Genomic DNA, 27627 nt, shown 5'->3' on the forward strand with positions numbered 1-27627 from the left:
TGTTCAACAAATCTCTGTTGAATGAATGAATGGTCTCAGGGCTCCAGGAATGAGTCAAATTCTGGGTATATTGAGATGGATGCCAGACAGACTGAAAGGACTCAGAATCCAGAAGTTCAGAGGGAGAGGAGGTCTTATCCGTATCGCTGAGCAAGAGTGTGTAGGAGGTCCGAGAGAGGAAGTGAAGTGAGAGCTGACCTTGTCCTTCCTGCAGGCAGCTGAGCTCGGGCCCTGGCCCTAGGGGATCCTTTCCAGGTGTCCAGAGCTCGGGACTTCCAGGTATCCTTCTCCCTCTGGGCCCGAACCCTTGGGGAATACCACCCACTCTCCACACACTTGGGTTTCCCCCCTACTTTGGCAGGGATGGCTTCCTTTTCTCTTGCTCCTGCCCCCTTCAGGTGGGGGTCACAGTGCTCGAGGCCCAGAAGCTGGTAGGAGTCAACATTAACCCCTATGTGGCAGTGCGTGTTGGGGAGCAGCGCCGAGTGACCGCCACGCAGTGCGGGACTAACTGCCCCTTCTACAACGAGGTGCGTGCGACTAAGGAAGAGTGGGGCCTGAGAGAACCGGTGGGACCCAGGATTTACCCTGTCTGTGGAGGGGGCGTGGCCTAGGTGGAACTGAGCAAGTGCCTGAGGTTAAGAGGGGCTCCGTGAGGGAAAGGGTGCCAAGGGGCGCCAGGACGGGGAGGGGGGCGTTCTCTTTGCAAGAGGCAGGGGCCAGCTGGCGTAAACCCTTCACATATACCTTCTCTCACCTCTCTTGTTACCCCACTTCAACCTAGTACTTCTTGTTCGAATTTCATGAGACCCGGCTTCACCTCCAAGACTTGCTGCTGGAGATCACGGTGAGGCGGGTAGGAATAAGAGGTATCCGCCAGAGAAAGGGGGATGCCGAAGTTCCAGAACTAACCCCACCTTCCCCCAGGCTTTCCATTCGCAGACCATCCCCTTCATGGCCTCCCAGATAGGCACCTTCAGGATGGACTTGGGCATTATCTTCGACCAGCCAGGTACCGAACCCTCCCCTCCTTTAGACTCATCTGCACCGACAGGGGAAATTGACCCTCTGGGCCCTGATCCCTAGATACTAACTTCGGAGACAGAAGCCTCTTCCTAAGGCTGACCTCCAGGCACTCCCGCTCCTCCCTACCGAGTCGGACATGAACCCGGGTCAGCGCAGCCCCACGACTGCCCCGTGCAGCCCGCGGGTCTCCCCTGACCCGTGGCTCGCCCCTCCGCCCCCAGATGACCACTTCTACCAGAAATGGGCTCCGCTGCACGATCCCCGGGACACCCGTGCCGGGACCAAAGGCTTCGTCAAGGTCACTTTGTCCGTGCGGGCGCGCGGGGACCTGCCCACTCCGCTGCCAGCCCCGGGCCCCGGGCACAGTTCGGACATCGAGAAGTGAGCTGGGGTGAGGGCGGGTGGGGAGGGGGAGGGGGGAAAGGAGGACCGGGCGTGGCCTCTGGGAGGCAGAGAGGGGGAGGGGCCGAGACGGCGGCACCGCCCCGCCTCAGCGTCCGGCTCCCCTAGAACCTGCTCCTGCCGCGCCGGGTGCCGGCCCAGAGGCCGTGGGCGCGGCTGCGCGTGCGCGTGGAGCGCGCAGAGGGGCTGCGGGCGCTGCGCCCGGGGCTGCTGCGGAGTCCGGCCCGCGCCCTGCAGGACCAGCGCGTCCTCATGGACCCCTACGTGCGCGTGTCTTTCGTGGGGCAGCAGGTAAGTCCCTCCCGTCGGGCCCTGGTCCCGCGCTGACCCCTCTCCGCCGGCCTTCGCCGCGGCCCTCAGGGCGAGACGTCCGTGCGCGGCGAGGCGGCGGCGCCCGAGTGGAACGAGCAGCTGAGTTTCGTGGAGCTCTTCCCGCCGCCGACGCGCGGACTCCGTCTGCAGCTGAGGGACGACGCGCCCCTGGTCGATGCGGCCGTCGCCACGCGCGTGCTGGACCTGAGGCAGATCTCACACCCGGGCCGCGCGGGTGAGCGCATTTAGCCAGCGCCTGCTGCCTCCGCCTGGCCCGGCCTGCCCTGGGTCCCGCGCCCGACGGCAAACGCCACCCCGGAGACCCCGCTCCGCTTAGAGTTCGGGCCACGCCCGGTAACCTGTGCTCCAAGCCGGCCCCTCCCTTCGGAGCCTCACCTGTTGCCCCCAGACTACAAACCCCGCCCTCGGGTTGCCAGTGGAGGAGGAGGAGCTAGGGACCCCTGCCCAGCGGCCTGAGCCCATGGATGGCAACGGGTGAGTGTTCCTGGTGGCTGGAAGGAGGGCGTTGGGAGGTCCCCAGCGGCCCACGACTGCCCCTCGCCCCCTCTGCTCTCCTCTGCCCCGCGCAGGCCCTACTTGTGCTTGTCCCTGCGTCACCGCAAGCCGTGCGTGCGCGTGTGGAGCCGCTGGGAGGATCACACGGGGCGCCCGCAGAGCACTAACTGCGTGCGGAAAGTGGCCGAGAGGCTGGTGAGGGCGAGGCGGGCGCCCACAGGGAGAGGCCAGCACGTAGGGGTGTCGGGAAGACGGCGGCCTTTGAAGGGAGCTCTGGGGCGAGGCTAATAGGTAGAGCACGGGGGAGCCAGCACCTCGCAGGTGCAAGGCTGGAGAGCCAAAGAGGACAGCTCTGGGCGAACTGAGAAGGCCACAAATTGTGGGAAGACAGGGCTTCAGGGCTGCTACACCGAGGAAGGGGCCGGGCGAAGGACGTGGGTAAAGCTACTGGGGGTCCAGCCCCCCAGACGTGGAGCCAGCAGAGAGCTAGAAAAAAGGAACCACGAACAGGGTGAGGCTAAAGAAGCAAAGGGCCCAGAGGTGCGGCCGTGAGTGGGCCGGGCTCTGGGGGGGGTGGGGGGTGGGGGTGTGGGGGGGTGTTCTAAAAGAGGTCGGACTCGTGACTCTGACCCTCGGCCCTGTTGCGCGCAGGACCAGGGGCTGCAGGAGGTTGAGATTCTGCAGCGCAGGCCGGGGCCTGGCGCCTACGCACGGCTGAAACAGGCGCTGGAAGAGCTGGTAGCGGGGAGCAGGTGAGCTGGGGGCCTCCGCCTCACTGCGGCGGGTCACCGCGCCAAATACCAGGGTCAGGGAGGCTCGCGGTGGCTGTTTGGAGCCAAGGGCGGCTGGAAGCTGCGTTTGCTCAGCACTTTTACAGAAGAATGAGAAGGAGATGATTATCTATATCAAGGGAACTTGATGGAAATTATTGGGGGTTAGGCCACTGCCCTCCAGTAGGCTCCCTTTCTCCCTCTCCTAGAGACCTAAGCTCCCTTACCCGCCCTCCCCTCAGAATCTCCCTTGCTTCTTTTCTCCACACTTGTTCCAGCTACTGACTTCCCCTCCTTCTTCATGGAGAAAATAGGAGCCTCGTCTTCCTCCATCCAGTCTACTGCCTTGCCAGCTCTGCATCCATCTGCTCACTCTCCCTCCTGCTACAGCAGAGGAAGGGTCCCTGCTCCCATAGCCATGGCTGTGATCTTGATTTCATCTCTCACCTACTGGAGGAATTAGCTCTGCAGTTGTCCACTTTCTCTCCTGCAGCATCAACTGGTCCCCAGTTACCAGGTCATTACTGTAACCACATGTACTTGTTCTAGTGACTTCCATCTTTGACCTTCACTGCCTTGAATTCTATAACCTGCTCCAGGTACTTGAGTGTTTTTCTGATCCTCTTCTCAAAAGATTTATTAATCCATTTATTCAGTAAATATTTATGGCACTTATCATGCCAGACACTGTTTTAGGTACAGGAATAACAGTGAAAAAGCATTCTTGCCGACAAAAAATCCTGAAATTTATATTCTGGTGGGGGATAGGGTGGGAGTTGGATGCAAACAGATAAGAAACATGTAAACAGCAAGGAAGACATATAAGAATTATGATAAGGATAGTGTTAGGGAGAAAACAAAGCTAGGAAATATTAGAGAGAGGTGTTGCAATTTTAGAAAGGGTGGCGAGGAGAGGCCATTGTGAAGTTGACATGAAGAAACTGAAGGCGCAAGCTGTATCTGTAAGGGTGTTCCAGGCAGAAGGGACAGCATGAGCAAAGGCACTGTGGTGAAACATGCTGGGTGTGTTTGAGGAGAAGGAAGGGAACAGTGTGACTGCAGCAGAGTGAGCAGAGTAGATGAGGCTGCAGGGTGTGTGGGGGGGAAAGGAAGATGATGGTGGGGAGAGGCATGTGGAAGCCTCATTGGCCATTGTAATGACCTTGGCTTCTCTGAGTTAGATCAGGAGCCACTGACGGTTTTGAAAAGAGAAGGGATATGCTCTAACTTATCCTTAAAAAGCGTCGGTGGCAGAGGGATGATATAAGAGAGGAAGCAAAGAGATTACTAAAGAGGGCATTGTGATAATCCAGGTGACCAATAATGATGAATCTAGGGTGGTTGCAGTGGACATAAAGTGACATGAATGGATTCAAGAGCAATTTGAACTTTGGACACCTCAGGACTTGTGAATGGAAAGTATAGGGGATGAGGAAAATGTGCAGAGTCATGAATGACTCTCAAGATCTTGGCTTGCACAACTATATAGATGGTGCTATTTACTGAGTGATGGAAAACAAGAGGGAGAAAGTCTGATGGGAACAAAGGGAATATCAGAAGCTCATTTTGGGGTATGTTAACTTTGAGATGTCTATTAGACTTAGAAGCAGACATGTCTGCTAGGCAGCTAGCTGTATGAGTTGAGTTCTGGGGAGACTTTCAACACATAGATGGAACTGGATAAGATTACCTAGGGAGCAGAGAAAAAAGAAATCTGAGGACCTGGAGAGCTCCAGCATGCAGAGGTAGGGTGAAAGGAGGACTCAGTCAAGGGCCTGGTTGTAGGTGGGTTGTAGGTGGACACTTTTCTGCTCAGTGTCAGTGGACGCAGTTGACCCCACCCTCCTCTTGAAAGACTCTGCTGTTGGCTTCCATGCCCCTGGTTTTCCTTCTGCTTCCCTTGCCATTCCTTCTCTTTTGCTGGCTCCCTCTCTCTTCTTGTACTGTACATATTGCAAATGTTTGTGTGATTATGTCCCAGGGCTTCACTGTATCTTTTCTCTGTCTACATTCTTTACATCTCCCAAAGAGTAACCACCCTTAATCCAGTTTAATTCCTTGCTTGATTTTCTATACAGTGCGATTACACTGTTTCTATTTTCACTTTACTAAAATTATTTTATTACTGAAATTATTCTTTGGCAAGGAAATTTCAATGAAAGATTTGTCCATATCATATTTCACTATTTATAGCTTTGGCCAGTGTGGTTTTCTTTTGTGGCTATTATTTCTATCAGATCCAATTTCCATGAATCCAATCTTACGGATCTAAATCTTATCAAGAAGATTTGACTCAGGGCTCCTGGGTGGCTCAGTTGGTTAAGCTACTGCCTTCGGCTCAGGTCATGATCCTGGAGTCCTGGGATCGAGTCCCACATCGGGCTCCCTGCTCAGCGGGGGGTCAGCTTCTCCCTCTGACCCTCTTCCCTCTCGTGCTCTCTGTCTCTCATTCTCTCTCTCTCAAATAAATAAATAAAATCTTTAAAAAAAAAAAGGTAAGATTTGACTCAAGGTTTATTTTGTTGATTATTTCTACCAATGGAAGTCTTGGGAGCAAAGAGCATTAGTAAGCTAAAAGTGTAAGCTCTGGGAGCAGTATTAGGTGAAAAATCCTTGGAGTTATTTATTTTATATATTTTTGAAAATTTCCATAATAAAAACTTAAGAAATCATCATGGGTCATAAAAGGCCCAAAATATTATGTCTCAAAAATCATTTGGGGTGCCTGGGTGGCTCAGTCCATTAAGTGTCTGCCTTTGACTCAGGTCATGATCCCGGGGTCCTGAGATCGAGCCCCATATCGGGTTCCCTGCTCCACAGGGAGTCAGTTTCTCCCTCTCCCTCTGCCCCTCCCCTCTACTTGTGCTCTCTCCCTCTCAAATAAATAAATAAAATCTTTAAAAAAATCATTTTACTTTACCCAGGAAATATTTTTTCAGCATCAATTAGGTGCCAGGGCCTGAGGGTCCAGTGGTAATCAGAATGAAGTCCCTGCCCTAGGGGCTTTCTATTACCTTTTATTTGGAGAGACAAATAAAGCAGACTATGAGGATAGAGAAAGTGGCCGGGGCTGTTTATTTATTTTATTTATTTATTTATTTTTTAAAGATTTTATTTATTTATTTGAGAGAGAGAGAATGAGAGACAGAGAGCATGAGAGGGGTTAGGGCCAGAGGGAGAAGCAGACCCCCTGCCGAGCAGGGAGCCCGATGCGGGACTCGATCCAGGGACTCCAGGATCATGACCTGAGCCAAAGGCAGTCGCTTTACCAACTGAGCCACCCAGGCGCCCCGGCTGGGGCTGTTTAGATGGGATGATCAGGAATGGTCTAAGAGGAGGTAACATTTGAGGAGAGGCCTGAATGGAGACAGGAAGTGAGCCATGCAAAGATCCAGGGGCCAAACATTCTAGCAGAGGGAGCAGCTAATACAAAGGCCTGGAGGTGGTGATGGGCTGGGTGTATTCCTGGAGGAGCAGAACAGCCTGTGTGACGGTTGGGTTGTGTATGAGGGGAGAGTAGTATTTGGTGAGGACAGGGAGGTCAAGGGAGCCTGATTATGTAGGGCCTTTTGAAGAATTCTGTTGTTTACTCTGAGATGAGAAACCTCTGGAGAGGAGTGAAATAGTCTGGAAAAGTGTTGACAAGATCACTCTGGATGCTGTATTGAGACTATTCGGGCATGGGGGCGGGGGGAAGAGTGGCCGGCAGACATGGGAAGAACAGCTAGGAGGCTGTTGCAGTAGTCCTAGGTGGGAAATGATGGTGGCTTGGACTCGGGCGGTGCTAGGAAAGGAGAAAAGTGGTCAGATGCTGAACATATTTTGAAGGTAGAGCCTAAATAATATGCCAGTGGATTGATGTGGAATGTGAGTGAAAGAAAGCAGTGAAGGGTTTCTCTGAAGTTTTGAAGTAAAACAGGGTTTTTGGGGGCTGGGGGGTAATTGGAAATCGTGCACTTGGTTTGAGCTACCACTGGTCAATTTGGGGACTGTCAGGCACAGCCCTTCTGAGCCTTTAGTGTGCGTTGGAATCCGCCAGGGAGTAAGCATGCAGGTTCTAGCAGCAGGTCTGGGTGGGGCTGGTGCTGTGTTTCTAACCAGGTGGTTGTAATGCTGTTGGTCCTGGGCCAGCCTTGAGTAGCCAGGCAGTAGATAGTTACCTACTAGTGCATTCTGGGGCTCCAAGGGGAGGCTGGCCTCTGAATTGGGGAGTGGTCCACATACAGAAGCCATGGTTGGCTTAGGAACGTGAGAGAGAGGGGCTGTGAGGAAGTCTGTGGGTGGGAGGCCTGCTCTGAGGGAGGTGGCCCCCAAGGGTCCGCGTTCCCTCCTTTGACTCCCACCTGCCATGCCTGCCCCTGCTCGCTGCAAACAGTTCTGCCACAGTGCTGAGCGCAGGACAATGACCTGGCCCAATGCCCTGGAGCGCTGCCGAGGGAAACTGCTGGTGCATAGCCTGGTATGGTCTGGGGAAGGGGGACCTGGGGCACCTAGCTGGGGCCCACCACTCATGTTTTCTTCATGCCCTTCCAGAACCTGTTGGCAAAGCAAGGACTGAGGCTTCTACGGGGTCTGAGACAGGGCAATGTGTAAGAGAAGGTGGCACTGGCCAAGAAGCTCTTGGCAAAACTGTGCTTCCTGGCCCAGGAGGTAACACCGGGCCACCATTTCCCTACCCTGAATACCCTGGTGGTGATGGTTGCCCAACAGTGATTGATGCACAACAATTACTACTGAACTGTACACTTAAAAATGGTTGCAGTGGTAAATTTTATGCTACCCATATTTTATCACACACACACACACACACACACACACACAGACACACACACACACACACACACAAAGAAGTCAGGTTGGACTTTGAGGTTGCCTGTGGGGCATCCAGGGGAGAGATGTCTAGGAGGCAGATGGCCACATGGATCTGGGGTTTACGGGTCTGTGTCAGGGCTATGTTGGGTATTTTGTCCATCTGTCCAGTGGAAGCTGTGGGAGCAGGTGGTCTCAGCTCTCTCCATGACCCCGTTCTCTGCCCGCAGCCCCAGCCACCTTTCCCAGATGTGCTGGTCTGGATGCTCAGTGGGCGGCGCCTCGTGGCCTGGGCCCGGATCCCTGCCCAGGATGTGCTGTTCTCTGTGGTTGAGGAGGAACGGGGCCGGGACTGTGGGAAGATCCAGAGTCTACTGCTCACAGTGAGGGGGTGTGGGTTGCTGGAGACTGGAGTGGGGTGAGGCTCTGAGGGTGGAAGTGAGGGGCACAGGGTAGAGGCCTGTGGTTCCCAACAAGGGGTCCCCAAAGTCTTTTTTTAGTGAAAAAACTTTATTTAAAATTTTTTTCAATTAAAAGAACTTTTTTAAAGTTAAAAAATGTTTTATTTTAATTTTTAAAAGTATACCTTTTCAGTTATCCCAAAAGCCAAAAGAGGTTGTGCCTTTACCTAGGTCCACTTTGATGTGAGATAAACACCAAGTTTTGAGAGCTCTGAGCCTACACTGGCCATTTGGCTGCCTGGGCTCCAACAGATGGGCAGGTAGTGAAGATGGGAGAGTGACTAGTCAGTTCCTTATAAGTACAGCTGGTTTGGGGCAAAATGTTTCTAATTGAGGTGTCCCTGGAATAGATGCCAACAGGGGTCCCTAGTGCTGAGGAGCTGTGACGACTGTTGGGGTAGGGGACAGGGAATCTAAATGTATTGGGACGGAGGGGACCGAGGAGGTAAGTGTGGGGTGTGGGAGCGCACAGTTTGGGGGTGTGGGGTTTGGTATAGGAAGTGACGGTGTTGGAGCAGGAAGACTAGGGAATGGGAGTGTTCAGGGTAATGGGGTACTGGATGGAGGGCAGGAAGTGGGATGAAAGAGTAGGGTACAGGGAGTACTCTTTGGATTTGGCATCGGGGAATGATCTATCGATACAGAGAGTATGGGCATGGCCTGGGGGAGCAGGGGCTGGTCTAGCTGGGGTAATAAGAGGCAGACGCTAACATGCCACCTCCCTACAGTAGGCACCTGGGGCAGCTCCTGGTGAGGTCTGTGCCAAGCTGGAGCTCCTTCTGTGGCTGGGGCTGGGTAAGCAAGCCAAGGCTGCACCTCAGAGCTCCCCCGGGGACCTGCTGCCCGAGCCCTCCGAGGGGCTGCCACACCACCTGTACCGGGATGGTGAGTACAGGGCCCAGCTCGATATTTGCCCGAGGTGTGAGGCTAGATGCCCAGCTGGGGGCAGTGGGGAGGGGTCTGGGGTCAGGGACTCCAGTGGTCCCCTGAGCAAACATCTTTGTCTTTTCCCCACCCGACTTCAGCTACTTCCAGCTCCGAGCTCACTTGTACCAGGCCCGAGGGGTGTTGGCAGCAGATGACAGTCGGCTTTCAGACCCCTTTGCTCGAGTCCTCATCTCTACCCAGTGCCAGACCACACGGGTGAGGGCTGAACTGGGATGTGGGTTGGGGGGGCTCCGGGAGACAATGTGGGGTAAAGGCTGAGCATTTCCTCAGGCCCTAAGTCTCTCTTCCTGCCCTGGATTTTCAGGACAGGATACTGGTTTGGACTGCCCTGATTTAGGGGGTCGTATAAAACTGGAGGGCCTTCAGGGTGAGGAATTGTTTTCTGGGGTTGACTGTAGAACTCGCCCCAAGGGCGGCAGATTACAGTTAGGGGGACCAGGCTGGGAGGGCAGGCTCTAACCCCAGTCTGAAGGGCACTCTCATCTTTATCACACTTTCCCTCCTTTTGTGATAAACAGCTGCTTAAAGTATTACTTCAGGGCAAGAATGCTCACCTGGGATGTATGTTGGGAGATTCTTTGGATGCCTGCCTTTGACTCACTCTCTGCATGGCCCCCAAGGTCCTGGAGCAGACGCTGAGCCCCCTGCGGGATGAGCTCTTGGTGTTTGATCAGTTGATCATAGATGGGAGGAGGGAGCATCTGCGGGAGGAGCCTCCGTTAGTGCTCGTCAATGTCTTTGACCACAATAAGTTTGTGAGTGTGGCCTGGGCCCCACCTGTGTTTCCACCCCTGAGTGCCCCCACTCCTCATCTTGATGCCCCCCTCCCCTGGCTCCTGAGTGTCTTCTACTTTTGTCTTCACTGTCCTGCTCTCCACAGGGCCCCCCCTGTGTTCCTGGGCAGGTCACTGGCTGCCCCAAGGGTAAAGCTGATGGAGGACCCTTACCAACGCCCTGAGCTGCAGTTCTTCCCCCTAAGGAGGGGGCCCAGGGCAGCCGGAGAGCTCATCGCCACCTTTGAACTCATTGAACTGGACTACAGCGGCCGGCTCGAGGTCAGAGTACCCTGCCTTAGCCGGCACAGGCTGTGGACTCCTCTTGTTATTCTTTCAGGTGGTCCAGCTCCAGAGACTATGGAACATATCCTGGGGTTACCCCTCCAAGTACTTTGCCCCTAGAGAATGCAGGCTGCAAATCTGTCCTGGGGTCACCTCACTGGACCTCCTGACTTCAGGGAACATTAGAAGCAGACACACTGTAGGTTCACCTTGCCAGGTTTCCAGCCCTAGAGACCCGAGACTGCAGGTGGATCCTTGTGCCTCAGATGCCCACCCTCCCTTCCTGTACCTGGCTGTTTCCTGGGATGCTCCCTTCCTGCCCATCCAGCCTTGCCCAGTTCCTCTGGATTGAGATTTCACTGGCAGCTCTCAATGTCCCCTCCCTGAGCCCAGATCTCCCTCCTTTGGCTGCTTCCTCCTTGATCTCTGATCTCTTGCCCCCTGCAGCCCTCAGTGCTAAGTGATGTAGACCTGACACCACTGGTTGAGCACCTGTCTGGACGCCTGTCCCTGCCACCTGATGTGCGTCCAGTGCTCAGGGAGTTCCGTGTTGAGGTATTGCTGGGCACACTCACTTTTCCCCCCCCACCCCCGCCACACGCACATCTGGGTGCCCTCTGTCAGATGCAGGCTGCTGAATTTCTCGCTTCCTGACCCCAGGTGCTGTTCTGGGGTCTGAGAGGCCTTGGCCGTGTGCATCTGTTTGAGGTGGAGCAGCCCCAGGTTGCGCTGGAGGTGGCTGGGTGACGTGTGGAGTCAGAGGTCCTGGCCAGTTACCATGAGAACCCCGATTTCACTGAACTCGTCAGGCATCTGACTGTGGTGAGGACGTGGGCTGGGAGCAGGAAATGCTGGACTAAGAAGTGAAAGGGCAGTGGGATGGTGAATTCCCAGCCAGTTATCTTAGATTAATCAAGGGAACAAACTTTCTATAAAAAGCCAGATAGTAAATATTTTAGGCCATACAGTCGCAGTTGCAATTACTCACCTCTGACTTAGTAGCATGAAAACAGACACAGACAGCAAGTAAATGAATAAGTATGACTGTGTTCCAATAAAACTTTATTTACAAAAACAGGCAGTGGGCCAGATTTGGCTTGCAGGCTATAGTTTGCTAATCTCTGGCTGGTGGTGCTCTCTTGGCTCTGTTGAATGAGTGGGTTAGGTAAGTGTCATGAAGTATAAGTCAAAAGGAATCTATCTAGTCTCTGAGACACCAGGGGCTAAGAAGAAAAATTCATGCTTTGTGTATTTTGTAATTCTTATAGTGTGGACTTTGGACTCAAATTCTGACAATGCCATGTCGGAGCTTGTCAGATCACTTGTCTTAGTTGAGTTTTAGTGTTGTTTGTTTGTTTGTTTGTTTAAAGGAGTAACAGGTACAAAAGAAAGAAAGATTGAAGGTGATACACCAAATGCCTCCTTACAGGAGTGCTATGAGGAGCCAGTGAGGGAAAGGATCTCGGTGAAAGGGTTTGTACACTGAAGAATGCTGTGCCTGGGGGACAGGGACAAAGTGTTGTCCAGACTGCAATGGGGTAAAACCCCACAAGAACAAACAAACAAAGAACAAAAACAACAAAACCCTTAACAGTTTCTTGACTCTGTTTCACATGCAGGAGTTTTCAGTTTGAAAACTTGATTGTGCTTGTAAGCGGGTGAAGCTGAAAGCAGTTTGCTCACTGAACTTCTAGGGAGTGTTTCATTTCCCATCTCGTCATGCAAAGGGAGGAATATCCCTCTCTCCGTTTGTGCACTTGAAAAGAATGCCTGAGCATTCTTCTGTTGTTGGGTAGAGTGCTCTACAGATGTCCGGTCAAGCTGGGTTGATAACATTATGTAAGCCTTAAAGAAAGCCTTCCTGGGGATTTTCTGACTAGTTCCGTCCATTGTTGAGAATATGCTATTGAAATCTCCAACTATTATTGTTAACTTGTTTTCTCTCCCTTTAATTTTGTTGCAGTTTACTTCTTATATTTTGAGGTTCTGTTGTTAGGTGCATATATGCTTACAATTGTTATAACTTCCTATGAATTGATGTTTATCATTATAAAATGTCCCTTTTTGCCTCCAGTAAATTTTGTGTCTTAAAAGTCTATTTTGCCTGATAGTATAGCCACTCCAGCTCGCTATGGTTACTGTTTGCATCACGTATCTTTCCTCATTCTTTTCCTTTCAACCTATATTATGTGTCTTTCTGAAGAGTGTCTCTTAGACATTAGGTAGTTGCATCTTTTTTTAAAAGATTTATTTATTTGAGAGAGAGAAAGCGTGGCAGGCAGAGGGAGAGAGAGAATCTCAGGCAGACTCAGCACTGAGCATGGAGTCTGATGTTGGGCTTGATCCCTCGACCCTGAGATCATGACCTGAGCCGAAATGAAATCAAGAGTCAGATACTTAACAGGCTGAGCTACCCAGGTGTTCCAGTAGTTATGTCTTTTTTTAAATAAAGATTTTATTTATTTATTTGACAGAGAGACAGCGAGAGAGGGAATACAAGCAGGGGGAGTGGGAGAGGGAGAAGCAGGCCTTCCGCTGAGCAGGGAGCCCGATGTAGGGCTCGATCCCAGGACCCTGGGATCATGACCCAAGCTGAAGGCAGACGCTTAACGACTGAGCCACCCAGGCGCCCCTAGTTGCATCTATTTAAAAAAATAATCTGGGGCACCTGGATGGCTCAGTCGGCTAAGCGTCTGCCTTCGGGTCAGATCATGATCCCAGGGTCCTGGGATTGAGCAGTGTCTAGCTCACTGCTCAGCAGGGAGTCTGTTTCTTCCCTCTCCCTCTGCCCCTCCCCTGAACTCATACTCTCTCTCTTGCTCTCTCTCTCTTGCTCTCTCAAATAAGTAAAATCTTTTTTAAAAAAATCCAGTTGACAATCTCTGCCTTTTAAAAAAAAAAAATTATTTGAGAGAAAGAGAGTGTGCAGGCATGCCCAAGAGGGGTGAGGGGGGAAGGGCAGAGGAGAGGGAGGGAATCTCAGACAAAGTTCACACTGAGCGAAGAGCCCCTCGCGGATCTCACAACCCTGAGATGATCTGAGCTGAAAACAAGAGTCAGACACCTAACTGACTGAGCGACCCAGGTACCCCAACAATCTCTCCCTTTTGAGTGCAGTGTTTAATAAAGTTGATGTGAAATGTTGGGGTCCTGGAGTGAACAGTCAAGAAAGAATTCTTGAGACGTCATCAGTGTGAAAAGGGTGGTTTTATTAAAGCGTGGGGACAGGACCTGTGGGCAGGAAGAGCTGCAATGGGGCATGAGGAGTGGCCCATTATAGACTTTCCTTTTTTTTAAAGATTTTATCTATCTATTTGACAGAAAGAGATAGTGAGAGTGGGAACACAAGCAGGGGGAGTGGGAGAGGGAGAAGCAGCCTTCCCGCGGAGCAGGGAGCCTGATGCGGGGCTGGATCCCAGGACCCTGGGATCATGACCTGAGCCGAAGGCAGACGCTTAATGACTGAGCCACCCAGGTGCCCCCATTATAGACTTTCAAGTTGGGAGGGGGTTAGGGATAGCATAAATCTCGAAGGAATTCGGAAGCAAGGTTTCCAGGATTTGAAGGTCTAGTTGTTGTAGGAAAAGGGCATTTATTACTGTTTAATAACAACCTCAGTCATGGGGCACCTGAGTGGCTCAGTCGGTTAAGCGTCTGCCTTCGGCTCAGGTCATGGTCCCAGGGTCCTGGGATCAAGCCCCGCATCAGGCTCCCTGCTCCGCGGGAAGCCTGCTTCTCCCTCTCCCACTCTCCCTGCTTTTGTTCCCTCTCTCTCTGTCTCGCTCTGTCCAAAAAAAAAATCTTAAAAAAACCCCAACAACTTCAGTCATGAGATCCTTCAGGTGTGTATCAGTGGGCTATATGCTTGATGATGGCTAACATATATCTTGGGAGGTAGAGATAAAGGACGTTTCCCGAGGGATTTTTATATGTTAAAGAAGATTTACAGGATCCTGGAGGTCAGGCTAATGTCAGTCTAAGGTTGCCTTTTGCCTCTAGCAAAGGATTAGCAACCAGGCAGTTAGTTGAGTGTGGAGGAAGGTCACTCTGCCTGTCTTAAGTAGTTGTTAATGGGCTGCAAAGGAAACTTCATTTATTTCTACATTTCTTTAGCCTTTGTTTTCACATCAAAGTCACGTTTGACGTTATTATTGAAATGGTTGGATTTACATCTGCCATTTTGCTGTTTGTTTTCTATGTGTCTCATGTATATTTTTGTTCCTCCTTTACCACCTTCTTTTGTATTAAATAGGTATTTATTAGTGTACTGCTTTAATTCCTTTGTTGATTTTCACTTAGTAGTTGCTCTAGGGATTGCAGTATACAGATTGATTTTTCACAATCTACTTCAGATTAATACTAATTTCGTTCCAGTAAAACTTTTCTCCATCATAGCGCCATTCTTTCCTTCCTCCTTTGTGAGATAATTGTCACACATATATAAAATAAATCTAACAATACAGTATTTTAATTATTGTCCCTCCCACTTAGGATCCACTTATAGATATAGAATTCCTGTATTAAAGGACATACACAGGGGCGCCTGGGTGGCTCAGTCGTTAAGCGTCTGCCTTCAGCTAAGGTCATGATCCCAGGGTCCTGGGATCGAGCCCTGTGTGGGGCTCCCTGCTCGGCGGGAAGCCTGCTTCTCCCTCTCCCACTCCCCCTGCTTGTGTTCCCTCCCTCACTGTGTCTCTCTCTGTCAAATAAATAAATAAAATCTTTAAAAAAAAAAAAAAAAAAGGACATACACAAGATGCCTGGGTGGCTCACTTGGTTAAGTGACTGCCTTTGGCTCAGGTCATGATCCTGGAGTCCCAGCACTGAGTCCCGCATGGGGCTCCCTGCTCAGCGGGGAGTCTGCTTCTCCCTCTGACCCTCCCCCCTCTCATGCTCTCTCTCTCTCAAATAAATAATAATAATAAATCTTAAAAAAATAAATAAAGGACATACATATTTTTATGGCTCTAAACCTATATTACCAAACTAAACATTGGTCCTTTATATAATAGCAACCGCCACCACCACATGTTTTTGCTAGCGCTTTGTAGGCTCCAAAGTAGTTTTATATCTATTATGTCATTTGATATTTACACCAGTCTTTTGAGTCCAGGATTGTGTCCCTTTTTGCCAGGAAAACAGGCTCCGTCATTGCCAGATATGACACGATGAGGCTATGGCAGAGCTGAGCTGAGAAGGCAGACCCTGCTGCTGCCTCTCCTCCTCTCCAGGCCTTCAGAGACCCAGTTCCTCTCTCCCCACCCCAGGACTTGCCCAAGCAGCCTTACCTGCAGCCCCCGCTCAGCATCCTGGTGATTGAGCGCCGGGCCTTTGGCCGCACCGTGCTTGTCGGTTCCCATATTGTCTCCCACATGGTGCGATTCATACTCTGGGGTCATGAGGATCCCCCTGAGGAGGAAGGAGAAGAGGAGGAGACAGGGGACCTAGTGCTCAAGGGACCACAAGGTAAGGGGCCACCAGACAGAAGCCCCTCTGGTTCCTGGTTGAGATGGCTCCAGGGAGTCTGACTTCTACTCACGTGACCTCCTCCTGGTATCATTTCCCCTCTCCCAGGACAGAAGTCCCTGGATCCCTTCTTGGCTGAAGTGGGGATGTCCAGACGGCTTCTGAAGGTGATGGGGTATGGGAGATGGGTGGAGAAGGGGCTGACGGGGCTTAGGGTGGTGCTGGGTTAGGGGCACTGAGTTCTCTCTCCCTTAGGCTCCTCTGAAGAAGCTCCCCTTGGGGAGCCTCCTGAACCAAGGCCCTGAGCTGGAGGAGGACATCCCAGATCCTGAAGAGCTTGACTGGTGGTCCAAGTACTACGCCTCGCTGCAGGAGCTCCAGGGGCAGGTGGGGGCAGGGGCGGGTCCCGGGCTGCAGCTGGAGGTTGAGGAGGATAAATGGCAAGAAGAAGGATCTCGTGAAATGTGGCGTGAGATGCTCCACAGCTTTTCAGAGCTCTTCATTAGATACCTCTTCTCATCTTTGTAACAGTTCTGGAAGCTGAAAATTACTAACTCTATTATCTACAGCTGTGCTGTCAGAACTATGTGAGCCACATATGTCATTTTAACTTCTTAGGTAGACAGATTTTTTAAAAAGTAAAAGGAAAGAGGTAAAATTGATCTTAATATATTTTGTTTAACCTAATATATCTAAAATACCATTTCAACAAGGAACCATTATACAAAATTAATAATGAGATATTTGACATTCTTATTTTATACTAAGTCTTTAAAATCTGGTGTGTATTTTACACTTACGGCACATCTCAATTCAAGTGCTCACTAGACACACATAGCTGGGGGTTACTGTCTGGGGCAGCGCAGGACTAGACAAACTGAAGCTTTGAAAATGCAAGTGGTTCACACAGCTGGACCTTGAACTGAAGTTTCCCAACTCCCTGTCCTGGACAAGGGGTAGATTAAGGAGGTGAGGGGAAGGGAAGAACCTCTGACTTGCCCTTTGATTTCAGACCAACTTTGAGGAGGATGAAATGGATGATCCCGGGCAGTCAGGTAGGAGATTTGGCTTTCTTGCTCCTGCTCTCTGTCTCCCTCCTTCCTCTGACACCAGTATTTTTAACTGTGGCATTTCTGCTATTCCCAGACGGGGTCAACCTCATTTCTGTGGATGGGGAGGCCCAAGACCAGGGTCAGGGTGAGGCTGAAGTCAAAGGCTCCATATCCCAGAAGAAAGCAGTAGCCACCCTGAAGGTGAGTGGGTATCTGGGAGAGAGAATTGTGCTAGGATTCTGGCCATCGGCCTGTCACTGAGGCCCTTGCCTTTCAGATCTACAATGGCATCCTGGAGGAAGAGTTTAACCACTTTGAAGACTGGCTGAATGTGTTTCCCCTGTACCGAGGGCAAGGGGGCCAGGATGGAGATGGAGAAGAAGAAGGGTCTGGACGTCCTGTAGGCAAGTTCAAGGTATGTTGGGGAAAGAAGAGAGGCAAGGAGTACAGGTGGGGATGTAGGAGGAAGACTCTCTTCCCAGGGATTTTTCTGTCTCCCCCAAATCCAGGGATCCTTCCTTATTTACCTGAATCAGAGGCAGTGTCATTCTCTGAGCCCCAGATCTCCCGGGGAGTCCCACAGAACCGGCCCATCAAGCTCCTGGTCAGAGTACATGTGGTAAAGGTGAGCATCCCATCACCCCAGCCCACCTCCGACTCCAGCTAAGGTAATATACAGAAAAGCTACAGACTGAAGGATTTGGAAGGAACCTCAGAGTCTACCTCCTTCATTTTTCAGGTGGGGAATCTTAGGCACAAGTGAAGAGACTCCCCAGGGTTACAGAGCTTGCTCATGGCACAATCCGGATTTAGAGCTTAGGTCTTCTGACTCCTTTTTCATAGTTCTAGACCCTTAGTTCGTAGCATGGCGAGTATAACTCCAAGAAGAGTGCAGCTCTGAATCTCAAGTTTCACAATCGCTTGTTGTTCAATACCTTCATACAGGTCCTTGCCTTGCTGTGGTTTGCATACAGCACTCAGCGGGGCCCTGAAGTTTCCTGAAAGGCATCTCAGGGAATTGAGAGGAATGAGTGGGTTGCTCTGTTCCCTTCGATCCCAGCCCCAGAATAGATACTGTGCTTTTATCTGGTTTAAATATAAGGATTCTGAGCAAGACAGAAATTAAAGAAATGTTCTGTGGCATATCCTAGTGCATAATTCGATGGTAGGAGTCGTTTTGATCTTCTGCTTCTAGCAGTATCACAGACTAGATGGTCTGAAATAACTTCCCGATGTAATACATCTAGAACTGCTGGATAAACAACCTTAAATGAATGCTAAGCTTATAAGAATGGGCAATGGAATGGAAAAATAAGAATTCCCAATGGGCATAGGATGAAGAGGCAGCAGGAATCCCAGTCCCTGAAGTGCAGGTTGTCTTGAGAGGTTTGTCCACACCTGGACCCTGAGCCTTGGTTCCTAATAACCTATTGAAGATGGGAGCCACAACCAAGACCCTTGTGTGAAGCAGCGTCCAGGAAGGGCTCTGCTCATAGTGAAAGGTGGGCCAGAGGCAGTCTACCCACTGGGAAAGGAACCTTTTAGGGAAATGGTCTGTTTCAGCTTCTGCTTCAACTGGGGGAAATAGAAAACAATGTCTTCCCCAAGAAATGTATTATCTTATAGTTCCGAAGGGCAGAAATCCGAAATACGTTCTACTGGACTATATCAAGTTGTTGGCAGGGCTGCATTCCTTCTAGAGACTCTTGGGGAGAATCATTCCCTTGCCTTTTCGAGTTCCTGGGGGCTGCCTGTGTATCTTGGCTCACGGCCTCTTCTTCCATCTTCAGAGCCAGCAGGGTAGCAATTTCAAATCTCTCTCGGACTCTCCTGTCTCCCCTCCACTTATAAGGACATTTGTGGTTACGTTGGGTTACCTGGATAAACTAGAATAATCTCATGATTCTTTTTTTTCACATTCAGTATTTCTATTTACTTGTTTAGCAGACAGTTTACATATCTCCCCACCCTTTCCTTTAAGTTAGTGTGACAGTTTTCCATAATAAACTATTTAAAGAGAAGCTTTGGTTGAGAATGGAATGTCAATCTCGTGATTCTTAACCACATCTGCAGAGTTCCCATTGCCGTGTCAGGGGATTCGAAGGTGGACATCCTTGGTGGTGGGGGCGCACTATTCTGCCTGCCACAGAATGTAAATTGCTATAACAGCTTGAGAGAACAATTTGACATATTTAGGAAAATAGAAGATTTTCATTATCAATACCTAATAATTATACTTCTAGATATGATCCCAGGCAAATTCTTACATATGTATACAAGGAAACATAAGAATTGCTCATCCTAGCATTATTTGTAACAAAAAAAATGTTTTTAAAAAATTTTATTTATTTATTTGAGAGAGAGACACACACACAGCATGAGCAGAGGGAGGGGCAGAGGGAGAAGCTGACTCTCCGCTGAGCAGGGAGCCCGATGCGGGACTCCATCCCAGGACCCAGGGATCATGACCTGAGCCAAAGGTAGCCTAACCGACTGAGCCACCCAGGCGCCCCTCCCAACACAAATTAGGATGAATTCATGGGTGGAGCTAGAGAGTATAATGTTAAGTGAAATACGTCAGTCAGAGAAAGACAAATGCCATGATTTCACTCATATGTGGAATTTAAGAAACAAAACAAATGAGCAAAGGGAAACAAACAGACTCGACTATAGAGAACAAACTGATGGTTACGGGGGGCAAGGGGGTTGGGGAATGGGTGAGACAGGTGAAGGGGATTAAGGAGGGCACTTGTCGTGATGAGCACCGGGTAATGTATGGAAGTGTTGAATCACTATATTGTACACCTGAAACTAACAGAACGTTGTATATTAACTAACTGGAATTAAAATAAAAACTTAAAAAAATTAAATTTGGGTGAAGTAAGCAAATTGGATGATTCCCAGTTTGTGGAAGTTGGCACCAACAGGGCATTTCCCCTTTCTCTTCCTGAAAATCATCCAAAACCAAAGGGAACAACAAAAATCCAGCTTCTGCTTATGGTGAAATCAGGAAAGAATTACAGCTGCAAACCAGCAGGAAGCCTGGAAGAGCTATCAAGAGCCAAGTGGTTGAAGTTTGTGTGTGTGTGTGTGTGTGTGTGTGTGTGTGTGTGTGTGTGTGTAAGGGGGTGAGGACATCACTCAGTGGAGCTCAGTGTCAGCAGCGTCTGTGTCTCAAAGGCGAAGGGCACACCTGAAGGGTTAAAGCCTGCATTGCTCACTGAAAGCTAAAAATACTGGAGAAAATGTAAAAACCTCTTTAAATGTAGTGCTGAGCTTCCCAAGAAAATACGTGGTTTTAGAGGAAAAAAATTAAAAGCAGGAACTGTTTTAAAATCATGTACCCAGGATTTTGTTATTATCCATGTATGGCAAGGCCAACAGATCAGGAGGTGATTGCCTTTGAAAGATAGTCTGGGGACACCTGGGTGGCTCAATCAGTTGGGTGTCTGCCTTGGGCTCGGGTCGTGATCCCAGGGTCCTGGGATGGAGTCCCGCATCGGGTTCCCTGCTCAGTGGGGAGTCTGCTTCTCCTCCTCCCTCTGCCTGCCACTCCCCCTGCTTGTGTGCTCACTCACTGTCTCTCTCTGACAAATAAATAAAATACTAAAAAAAAGAAGAAGAAAGATAGTCTGTTGTTTGTTTCAGTCCTCAAGAGGAGGGGGTGGGCTGGGCGGTACAGGGCCACACAGGGAAGTCCAAAGGAGAATGCAAGGGCCAGAGCCTCTGTTGTGGTTTCTGCAGGAAAAGCAAGGCAAGGCAGGGTAAGCAGACTTAGGATTGGTTAGTGTGAATAATTCCAGCAGGCTCTTGGGTACAGGGGCTGTCTCGCTGTCTCTTGTCTGGTACCTGGCTCTGGAGTGATTAGGACAGAGGAACTTACTTCCTGGAGTAGAAGAGCCAGATGGAGGAGATGGTTCAGAGCATGGGCTCTGGATTGGGTTTCCATATGAAAGGTGCCCTGGGCAGTGAGTTATCATACACAAAGTGAATAAGCACATGCAAAGATGCTCAACATGGCTCGTCATCAGAGAAATGCAAATTAAACCACAGTGAGCTACCACTCTGCATACACTAGAATGGTTAAAATAAAAAAGACTGACAATACCAAGTGTTGCTAAAGATTTGGAGCAACTGGAATGCTCATACCACTGCAGATAGGAGTGTAAACACTAAAAATATATTGCTGTATATAAATTATACTTCAGTAATTTGTTATGTATTTATTAAATGATGTAGTTATCAAACCAGAGAAGTAAGTGTAATACATAAAAAACACGCAAAATGGTGCTGTATATTGCTTAGGGATGTGTGTACATGTAGTAAAACTATTTTCACTTTTTTTGTGTGAGTCCTAAACCTCAAGTAAAGGGTTCTGGCTACTTCAGGGATGAAGAGGGAATTAAATCAGGTAAGGGGATTCCATTTGTTGGTAGTGTTTTCTTTATTAAGCCGGGCACACACGTCATTGATTTATTTTTATATTAGTTAAAATATCTTTATCATTGTAAAAAAGAAAAGTGAATAATAAAGTTATGATTTGAATATTAAAGCCCTATACATCTTTCCACATTAAACATTTCATAATTAATTTAAAAGAAAATAAAAGTCATGTCGAACCTCTCAGTTAATTCCTCATGGTGGGAGATCTCTCCTTGGTAACTTGCTGCTTACACTTAACTCTGAGATTTGGTCCAGCAAGGGTAACCTTGGGTTACAACCATGACAATTCTCTCAGCCCCACCTCCTGTCGCCCTAGGTCACCAATCTGGCTCCTGCGGACCTCAACGGCAAGGCAGACCCTTACGTGGTGGTGAGTGCTGGCCGAGAGCTGCGGGACACCAAGGAACGCTACATCCCCAAGCAGCTGAATCCCGTCTTTGGAGAGTGAGGCTGGGCCCTGGGCTTGGGAATGGGAGCGCCTTTACCCTCTGACCCCGGGGGCCCCAGGGCTCCCACTCAGGCAGCTGGCGTGGTGATGGTGCGGGAATGGACAGAGGCTGCTGAGACCCCTGGAGCCCCTGCCCCCACAAGACCACCTCGTAGGGCATGGGGGTGTCCTCAGCCATTCTCCCTCCTGGCCAGGGTCCTGGAGCTCGATGTCTCTTTCCCTGCCGAGCCAGAGCTGACTGTGGCTGTGTTTGATCATGACCTCGTGGGTTTTAATGACCTCATTGGGGAGACCCACATTGACCTGGAAAACCGATTCTATGGCCACCACAGGGCGAACTGTGGGCTGGCCTCCCAGTATGACGTGTGAGTCCTACAGACCCTCAGGAGCCATTCTGAGTCTGACCAACGACATTCAAGTTTACATTCCCATTGGTGTGTCCAGATCCTTTGATTTCATAGAAGGGGAACTCCCCATGACCAAGACCATATAGCATAGTGGGTCAAAACCTGGGCTTAGGATTTGGGGTCTTATAATAAGTCACTTGATCTCTCTGAGCCTCCGTTTCCTCAGCTGCAAAATTGGAGGTAACACCAGTATTTCCTCCATTGGAGTATGTGGCATACATCTTCGGTTTTCATGGTTACCATAAGGGAGGACTAATCTGCTTCCTGGATCCCATGTCTTCAGGGGTCCCCATCCCTGCCCCTGTGCCCACTGTGTCCATATGCTGACCCCAACTGAGGCATTTTTCTCTTTCTGCCCACAGGGATGGGTACAATGCCTGGCGGGATGCATTCCGGCCTCCGCAGATCCTGGCGGGGCTGTGCCAACGCTGTGGCCTCTCCGGCCCTGAGTGCTGAGCCGGGGCTGTCAAGGTGGGCAGCAAAGTCCTTCCAACACCGCCGAGACCCTGCCCCCAGGTACCAGCCCCTCTCTGATGGACAACCCCGAGGGAGCAAGATGGTTAAACAAGGTACAGGGGGCCCCTGGGGCCTACTCTAGTGTGTCCCCAGAAAAGCCTGTCTCCTTTGGCAAGCAGAGGAAGGGAGTTTGGCTGAGTAAGGACGAGGTTCTTGGATGGAGGGGAGAAAATGGTCTTTGTAGGTGAGCATGATCCTCAAAGAGTCAAAGCAGACCTCTCAGAGGCATAGCTAATCAAGCTTCCAGAACATAGGGTGGCCCATAGGGGGTCCCATATGACAAGACATGGCTGCAGACTTGAGCTCATGCCTCATAAATGGCTGGTGGTCTGTCCCTAAACAAGAGTCTTCGCAAAGCCGTGGCCCCTCCAATCCCACTGTCCCTCGACTGCTGGCTTTTCACTGGGAAAAGTTGTTAGAGAAGCATCTCCCCACTTTCTGTGCCTTGTGGACTTGCCCTCCCAGCCCATGGGCTTCGTCCCAACCAGCAGCTCCCTCAGCTATGCACTTCGGTTGAGCGGTGGGGGAGGAAGGCAGGCGAGCTGGGAAGTGTGCAGAAGCCAAGCTTGCGTACCTCTTGTTGCAGGTGGGGGGGCCCCCGGGGGCCAGGGAGGTCCCCGAGGAGGCGCACGCGCTGCTGGTGCTGCAAGAGAGGCCGGAGCTTGGGATCCAGCTGGTGCCTGAGCACGTGGAAACTCGGCCCCTCTACCCTCCCCGCAGCCCAGGGCTGCTGCAGGCGAGGGAGGGCTCAGCACCCAACCCCAGAACCCCAGGACTCCCACCTGCTCCTGGACCCTGGGCCCTCGGGATGCCCTTTCCCCAAGACCTCTACTGACCACTTCCGATTCTGGCTCCTGATCCTGGTCCCCAGCATTCCCACTCCAGTCTTAGACCCCCATCCTGGACTCCATACCTCCACCCCTGACTTTGTCCCTGCAGGATCCCCCACCCCGGGGCCACCAAGGCTCAGACCTGGCACTCCCAATCTGACCTCAACACCAGGTCCCTAGGATCTGGACCTTGGGAACACCAGATCTTACTTTTGACCTCAACCTTCCACTCCAGGGCCTGATCCTTAACCTCAGCACTGGAACCCCCACTTCAGACTCTACCTTCATTTCCCGCCCGCACCCCCCACCTGCCACCCCGGGATCTCCCCGACTGTGCCCTCTTGACCCCAGCTCTTGCCTCCGTCAGGACAACAGCCTCTAGCCACAAGGCTATCAGGGGAGGTGGGGTCCTCAGTGGGACCCTTCAGCCTGGTCCTGTGTTCCCAGGGATCCCTTCACATGTGGATCGATATCTTCCCCCGCCATGTGCCTGCCCCACCCCCAGTTGACATCAAGCCTCGACAGCCAATCAGGTGAGCGCTCTGACCCTTCCTCCCCTGGGACAGGCACAGGCTGGTGACCCAGGCTTTTCAGTTAGGTGAGCCATTAATTTCCCTTCCTTCTCATAAGCCATTGTGAGGAGGGGCTCTGTCACTTGTAACCAAAAGAGCTTAAATACCAATAAACCCCCTTCGGACTTGAGCTCGTCGGAGTGGAGTTGTGCGTAGGGGATTCATACTTCAGATGTTGTCCGCAATCTGTCACTTTCTCCCTCTGGGCTCCGCTTTCCTTGCTGTCACTCTCAGGGCGGCTTCTGCAGTCTGGGGGCAGGGTGGCTGCGCTAACAGTGCCAGGCTTACATCTCACCAGCTAGACTCCTTGAGCAGAAAAATAAACACGTCTTTACTGGCAAGAGCAAAAGTCTCGGGGCTGACTCTCCTCGGATCAGCCTGCATCGAATGCTGATCCCTTAACCAATCCTTGTGCTTGGGGGGCTGGGATACGCTGATTGGCCAGTCCTGGGTGATGGCCTAGGGGGTGTCGCCGCCTCTGGAGCCAGGGGGAGGTGGGTCTTCCCCACTAGAATCACACAGACTGCCAGTGTGGGGGTCAGAGGGGGGGGGCTCACCAACAGGAAATCACGGTGCTATCAACAAATGAGGGGAAATTGCTGGTGGGCAAGAGAAAACGAGATAGCCCGGAAAACCCATGACAGCCAAGGACAGGGCTATTTGGGGTAGCACAGGAAAGCTGGAGCCCCTCCTTCTGCCCCTCAGGGACTGCTCGCTCTCATCCCCACTTTGTCTCCCTCCCCTCCCACATGTCGCTGCAGACTGGCTTTCTCTCCCCTGTACCCTAGAACTGCAGCTTGCATGTCACCCTGGCTGGTGGCGGCTCCAACTCTGTGTCTGATGTTACTCAACCTTTCAGGCTCCGGATTCCAAATTTATGGGAGAAACTAGTTAGCCCAGCTTTGGTCAACAGACCATTCCTGGTACCATCTGCTGTGGTGGGGGTGATCCCCTTAAGTCCCACAAACATCCTGATCACCCAGCTGGGCACATGGAGGTGCTCAGTGAACGTGATGGCCATGGCCTAGGTCCTTCCTGCTTCCTGCAGCCCCTGTCAGGACCCCCTCAAGAGTCTGCAAACTCTTTTCCACTACATCCCCCAGCTATGAGCTCAGAGTCATCATCTGGAACACGGAGGACGTGGTTTTGGATGATGTGAACCCACTCACTGAAGAGCTGTCCAGTGACATCTATGTGACAAGGTGAGCCTGTGGGCCACCCACACAGATGGCTGTGGACTAAGGTGAGATCACAGGCGCTGGGGCCTTGGGCTGAGCCAGAGCCCTGTCTCCTAGGCCCAGGATGGGTGCTGGGAGCTGGGGGAGAGCTGGGTTCTGGGTTGGGTCCTTGTGCCCCGGGCCCAGCGCTCCGCCTGCCCCTCTCCCCTGGTTGCAGCCCGGTGAAGGGCCTGGAGCATGACAAGCAGGAGACAGACGTTCACTTCAACTCTCTGACTGGGGAGGGGAATTTCAACTGGCGCTTCGTGTTCCGCTTCGACTACCTGCCCACGGAGCGGGAGGTGAGCGTCCGCCGCAGGCCCGGACCCTTCGCCCTGGAGGAGGCCGAGGTCCGGCAGCCCGCGGTGCTGGTCCTGCAGGTCTGGGACTATGACCGCGTCTCCGCCAACGACTTTCTTGGTACGGCTTGGCCTTCCTCCTGCCTCATCCCCGGGCCCCAATTTCTGCCCTCGTTGCCCCTGCCCCTCTGGCCCATGGTTCCCTACTCTAACCCAGCCCTGAATCCTGGGTTTCAGACCCTAGGTCGCTAATCTTGGCTTTCTGGCCTCATTACTGAACTTAGCCCAGAGCAGTGACCTCCATTCCCACCCAAAGTCCCCAATCCAAGGTCACTTTGGACTCTGACACCGTGGTCCCTGCTTTGGCATTCTGGCCCCATCCTTGGCCGTTTCGCCAGGCTCTGATAAGCTGCTGACGCGTGGGCTGTGCTTCTGATGCCCCGAGGCACAGTCCTGCTGTGCGGCCTCCTCCCCCGGGGCCCAGACACACCTTGATCTCTCGCCTAACCCAGGGGGCTCTGGACTTGCAGGATCCCTGGAGCTGCAGCTGCCAGACATGGTGCGGGGGTGCCCAGGGCCCCGAGCTCTGCTCCGTGCGGCTGGCCCGCGACGGGGCCGGGCCTAGGTGCAACCTCTTTCGCTGCCGCCGCTTGCGGGGCTGGTGGCCTGTGGTGAAGCTGCGGGAGCCAGAGGCTGAGCCCAGGGAGCAGCGGGAGGCTCCAGCGGGCAAGAAGAGGCGGAGGAAGAGGAGGAAGGACCGGCCGGAGGACTTGGCGTTCACAGACCCCGGAGGCAACGTCCACATCCTCACGGGGGGTGCGGCGGGGGGGGGGGGGGGGGGGGCGGGCCCCCGGGGGGGGGGGGGGGGGGGGGGGGGGGGGGGGGGGGGGGGGGCCGGGCCTGAGCCCACCTCCGAGCGCCGCCTCTGTTCCCCCTTTCTCTAGGGGAAGGTGGAGGCAGAGTTTGAGCTGCCGACCGCGGAGGAGGCGGAGAAGCGGCCGGTGGGGAAGGGGCGGCAGGAGCCCGAGCGCTTGGGCAAGCCCAAGTGAGGGGGCGGCACGGGAGGCGGGGCTCGAGCCGGGGCGGCCCAGGGGCTTCCTCGGAGTTCCAACGCCCCCCTCTCCCCCCTCTCCCCCCGCAGCCGCCCGAAGACCTCCTTCAGCTGGTTTGTGAACCCGCTGAAGACCTTCCTCTTCCTCATCTGGCGCCGGTGCTGGTGCTGGCCCTGCTCACCGTCTTCCTCCTCCTGGTCGGCTACACCATGCCCGGCCAGATCAGCCAGGTCATCTCCCGCCCCCTCCACCGGCCCTGACCCTAACCGACCCTGGACCCTCTTCCCGGAACCCCAGCCCCTCAAATCCCGCTCCTGGGGAGTCCGTCTCACCGGCACGAGCTGTTTGAGTTCACTGCTTTCCTTGAATAAACCTGACTGTGCCTCCCCTCTGACGCCTGGACGTAGCTGTACGTGGTAATACAGGGGGCGGAAAACCGAAATGTTCCTGGGTGACAGGTGCTGGGGAGTCACCCGGGGGTGGGAGGCTGCCCCGAGGAAGAACGGGACCTGGCAGGAAGTTCAAGGAAGAGGAGGTCCTGGCCACTGAGCTGTCATGCCCTCTGAGCAGCCCACCTGTTGCGCCTGCTCCTGACAATGACTGGGTCCCTTTCACTTAACCTGCTATGGCTTCTGCCATCCATTCCGTGACAGCTAAGCACTTTGCGCACGTCATTAGCTTGTTTATTCTTCAACGCTGAGAGTAAGCACATCAGCACACTTTTGGTTGCAAAGAGAAATCCCAACCCAAGCTGGCTTAAGCAAAAAGGGATTCTGGGGAGCCGGCATAGCTGCAATTCCCGGGGTTTAGCTGGCAGCTTGTCACAGGGTTCAGACGATGTCACTAGGACTGGTTCTCCGCCTCTGGGCTCAGCTCTGCTGCCCTCTGGGGGCTAGCTCATTTGTAGACAGGGTCCCCCCTCAGAACTGCAGGATGGCAGCACCAACCTCACGTCTGCCCACATTCACATCCAGGAGAAAGCTTTCCTAGTCCTGAAGGAGCCTGGCCCACACTGGGTCACTG

The 27627-nt window shown here is 52.1% G+C and overlaps 1 protein-coding gene across 1 annotated transcript; it reads left to right on the forward strand.

The window, feature by feature from the left end:
• Positions 1–49: 49 nt before the first annotated feature.
• On the forward strand, positions 50–27625 carry LOC116641921 (fer-1-like protein 4). Its single transcript, XM_032419933.1, is given in 40 exon segments — positions 50–65; positions 224–279; positions 399–530; positions 785–847; positions 928–1012; positions 1248–1336; positions 1537–1719; positions 2150–2235; positions 2331–2451; positions 2908–3012; positions 7402–7485; positions 7560–7676; positions 8066–8218; positions 9028–9178; positions 9312–9439; positions 9865–9995; positions 10125–10299; positions 10750–10857; positions 10963–11124; positions 15570–15768; positions 15877–15935; positions 16024–16155; positions 16781–16823; positions 16915–17021; positions 17098–17235; positions 17330–17342; positions 17345–17445; positions 21580–21707; positions 21906–22076; positions 22481–22634; positions 22760–22762; positions 23221–23370; positions 23912–23997; positions 25140–25238; positions 25432–25673; positions 26083–26117; positions 26119–26370; positions 26503–26597; positions 26694–26767; positions 26770–27625. Coding segments are annotated over 40 exon segments (4521 nt in total). The 3' UTR covers positions 26865–27625.
• The last annotated feature ends 2 nt before the right edge of the window (positions 27626–27627 follow it).

Source organism: Phoca vitulina, unplaced genomic scaffold (assembly GCF_004348235.1).
Source record: "Phoca vitulina isolate PV1807 unplaced genomic scaffold, GSC_HSeal_1.0 scaffold22, whole genome shotgun sequence".
Classification (NCBI taxonomy): domain Eukaryota; kingdom Metazoa; phylum Chordata; class Mammalia; order Carnivora; family Phocidae; genus Phoca; species Phoca vitulina.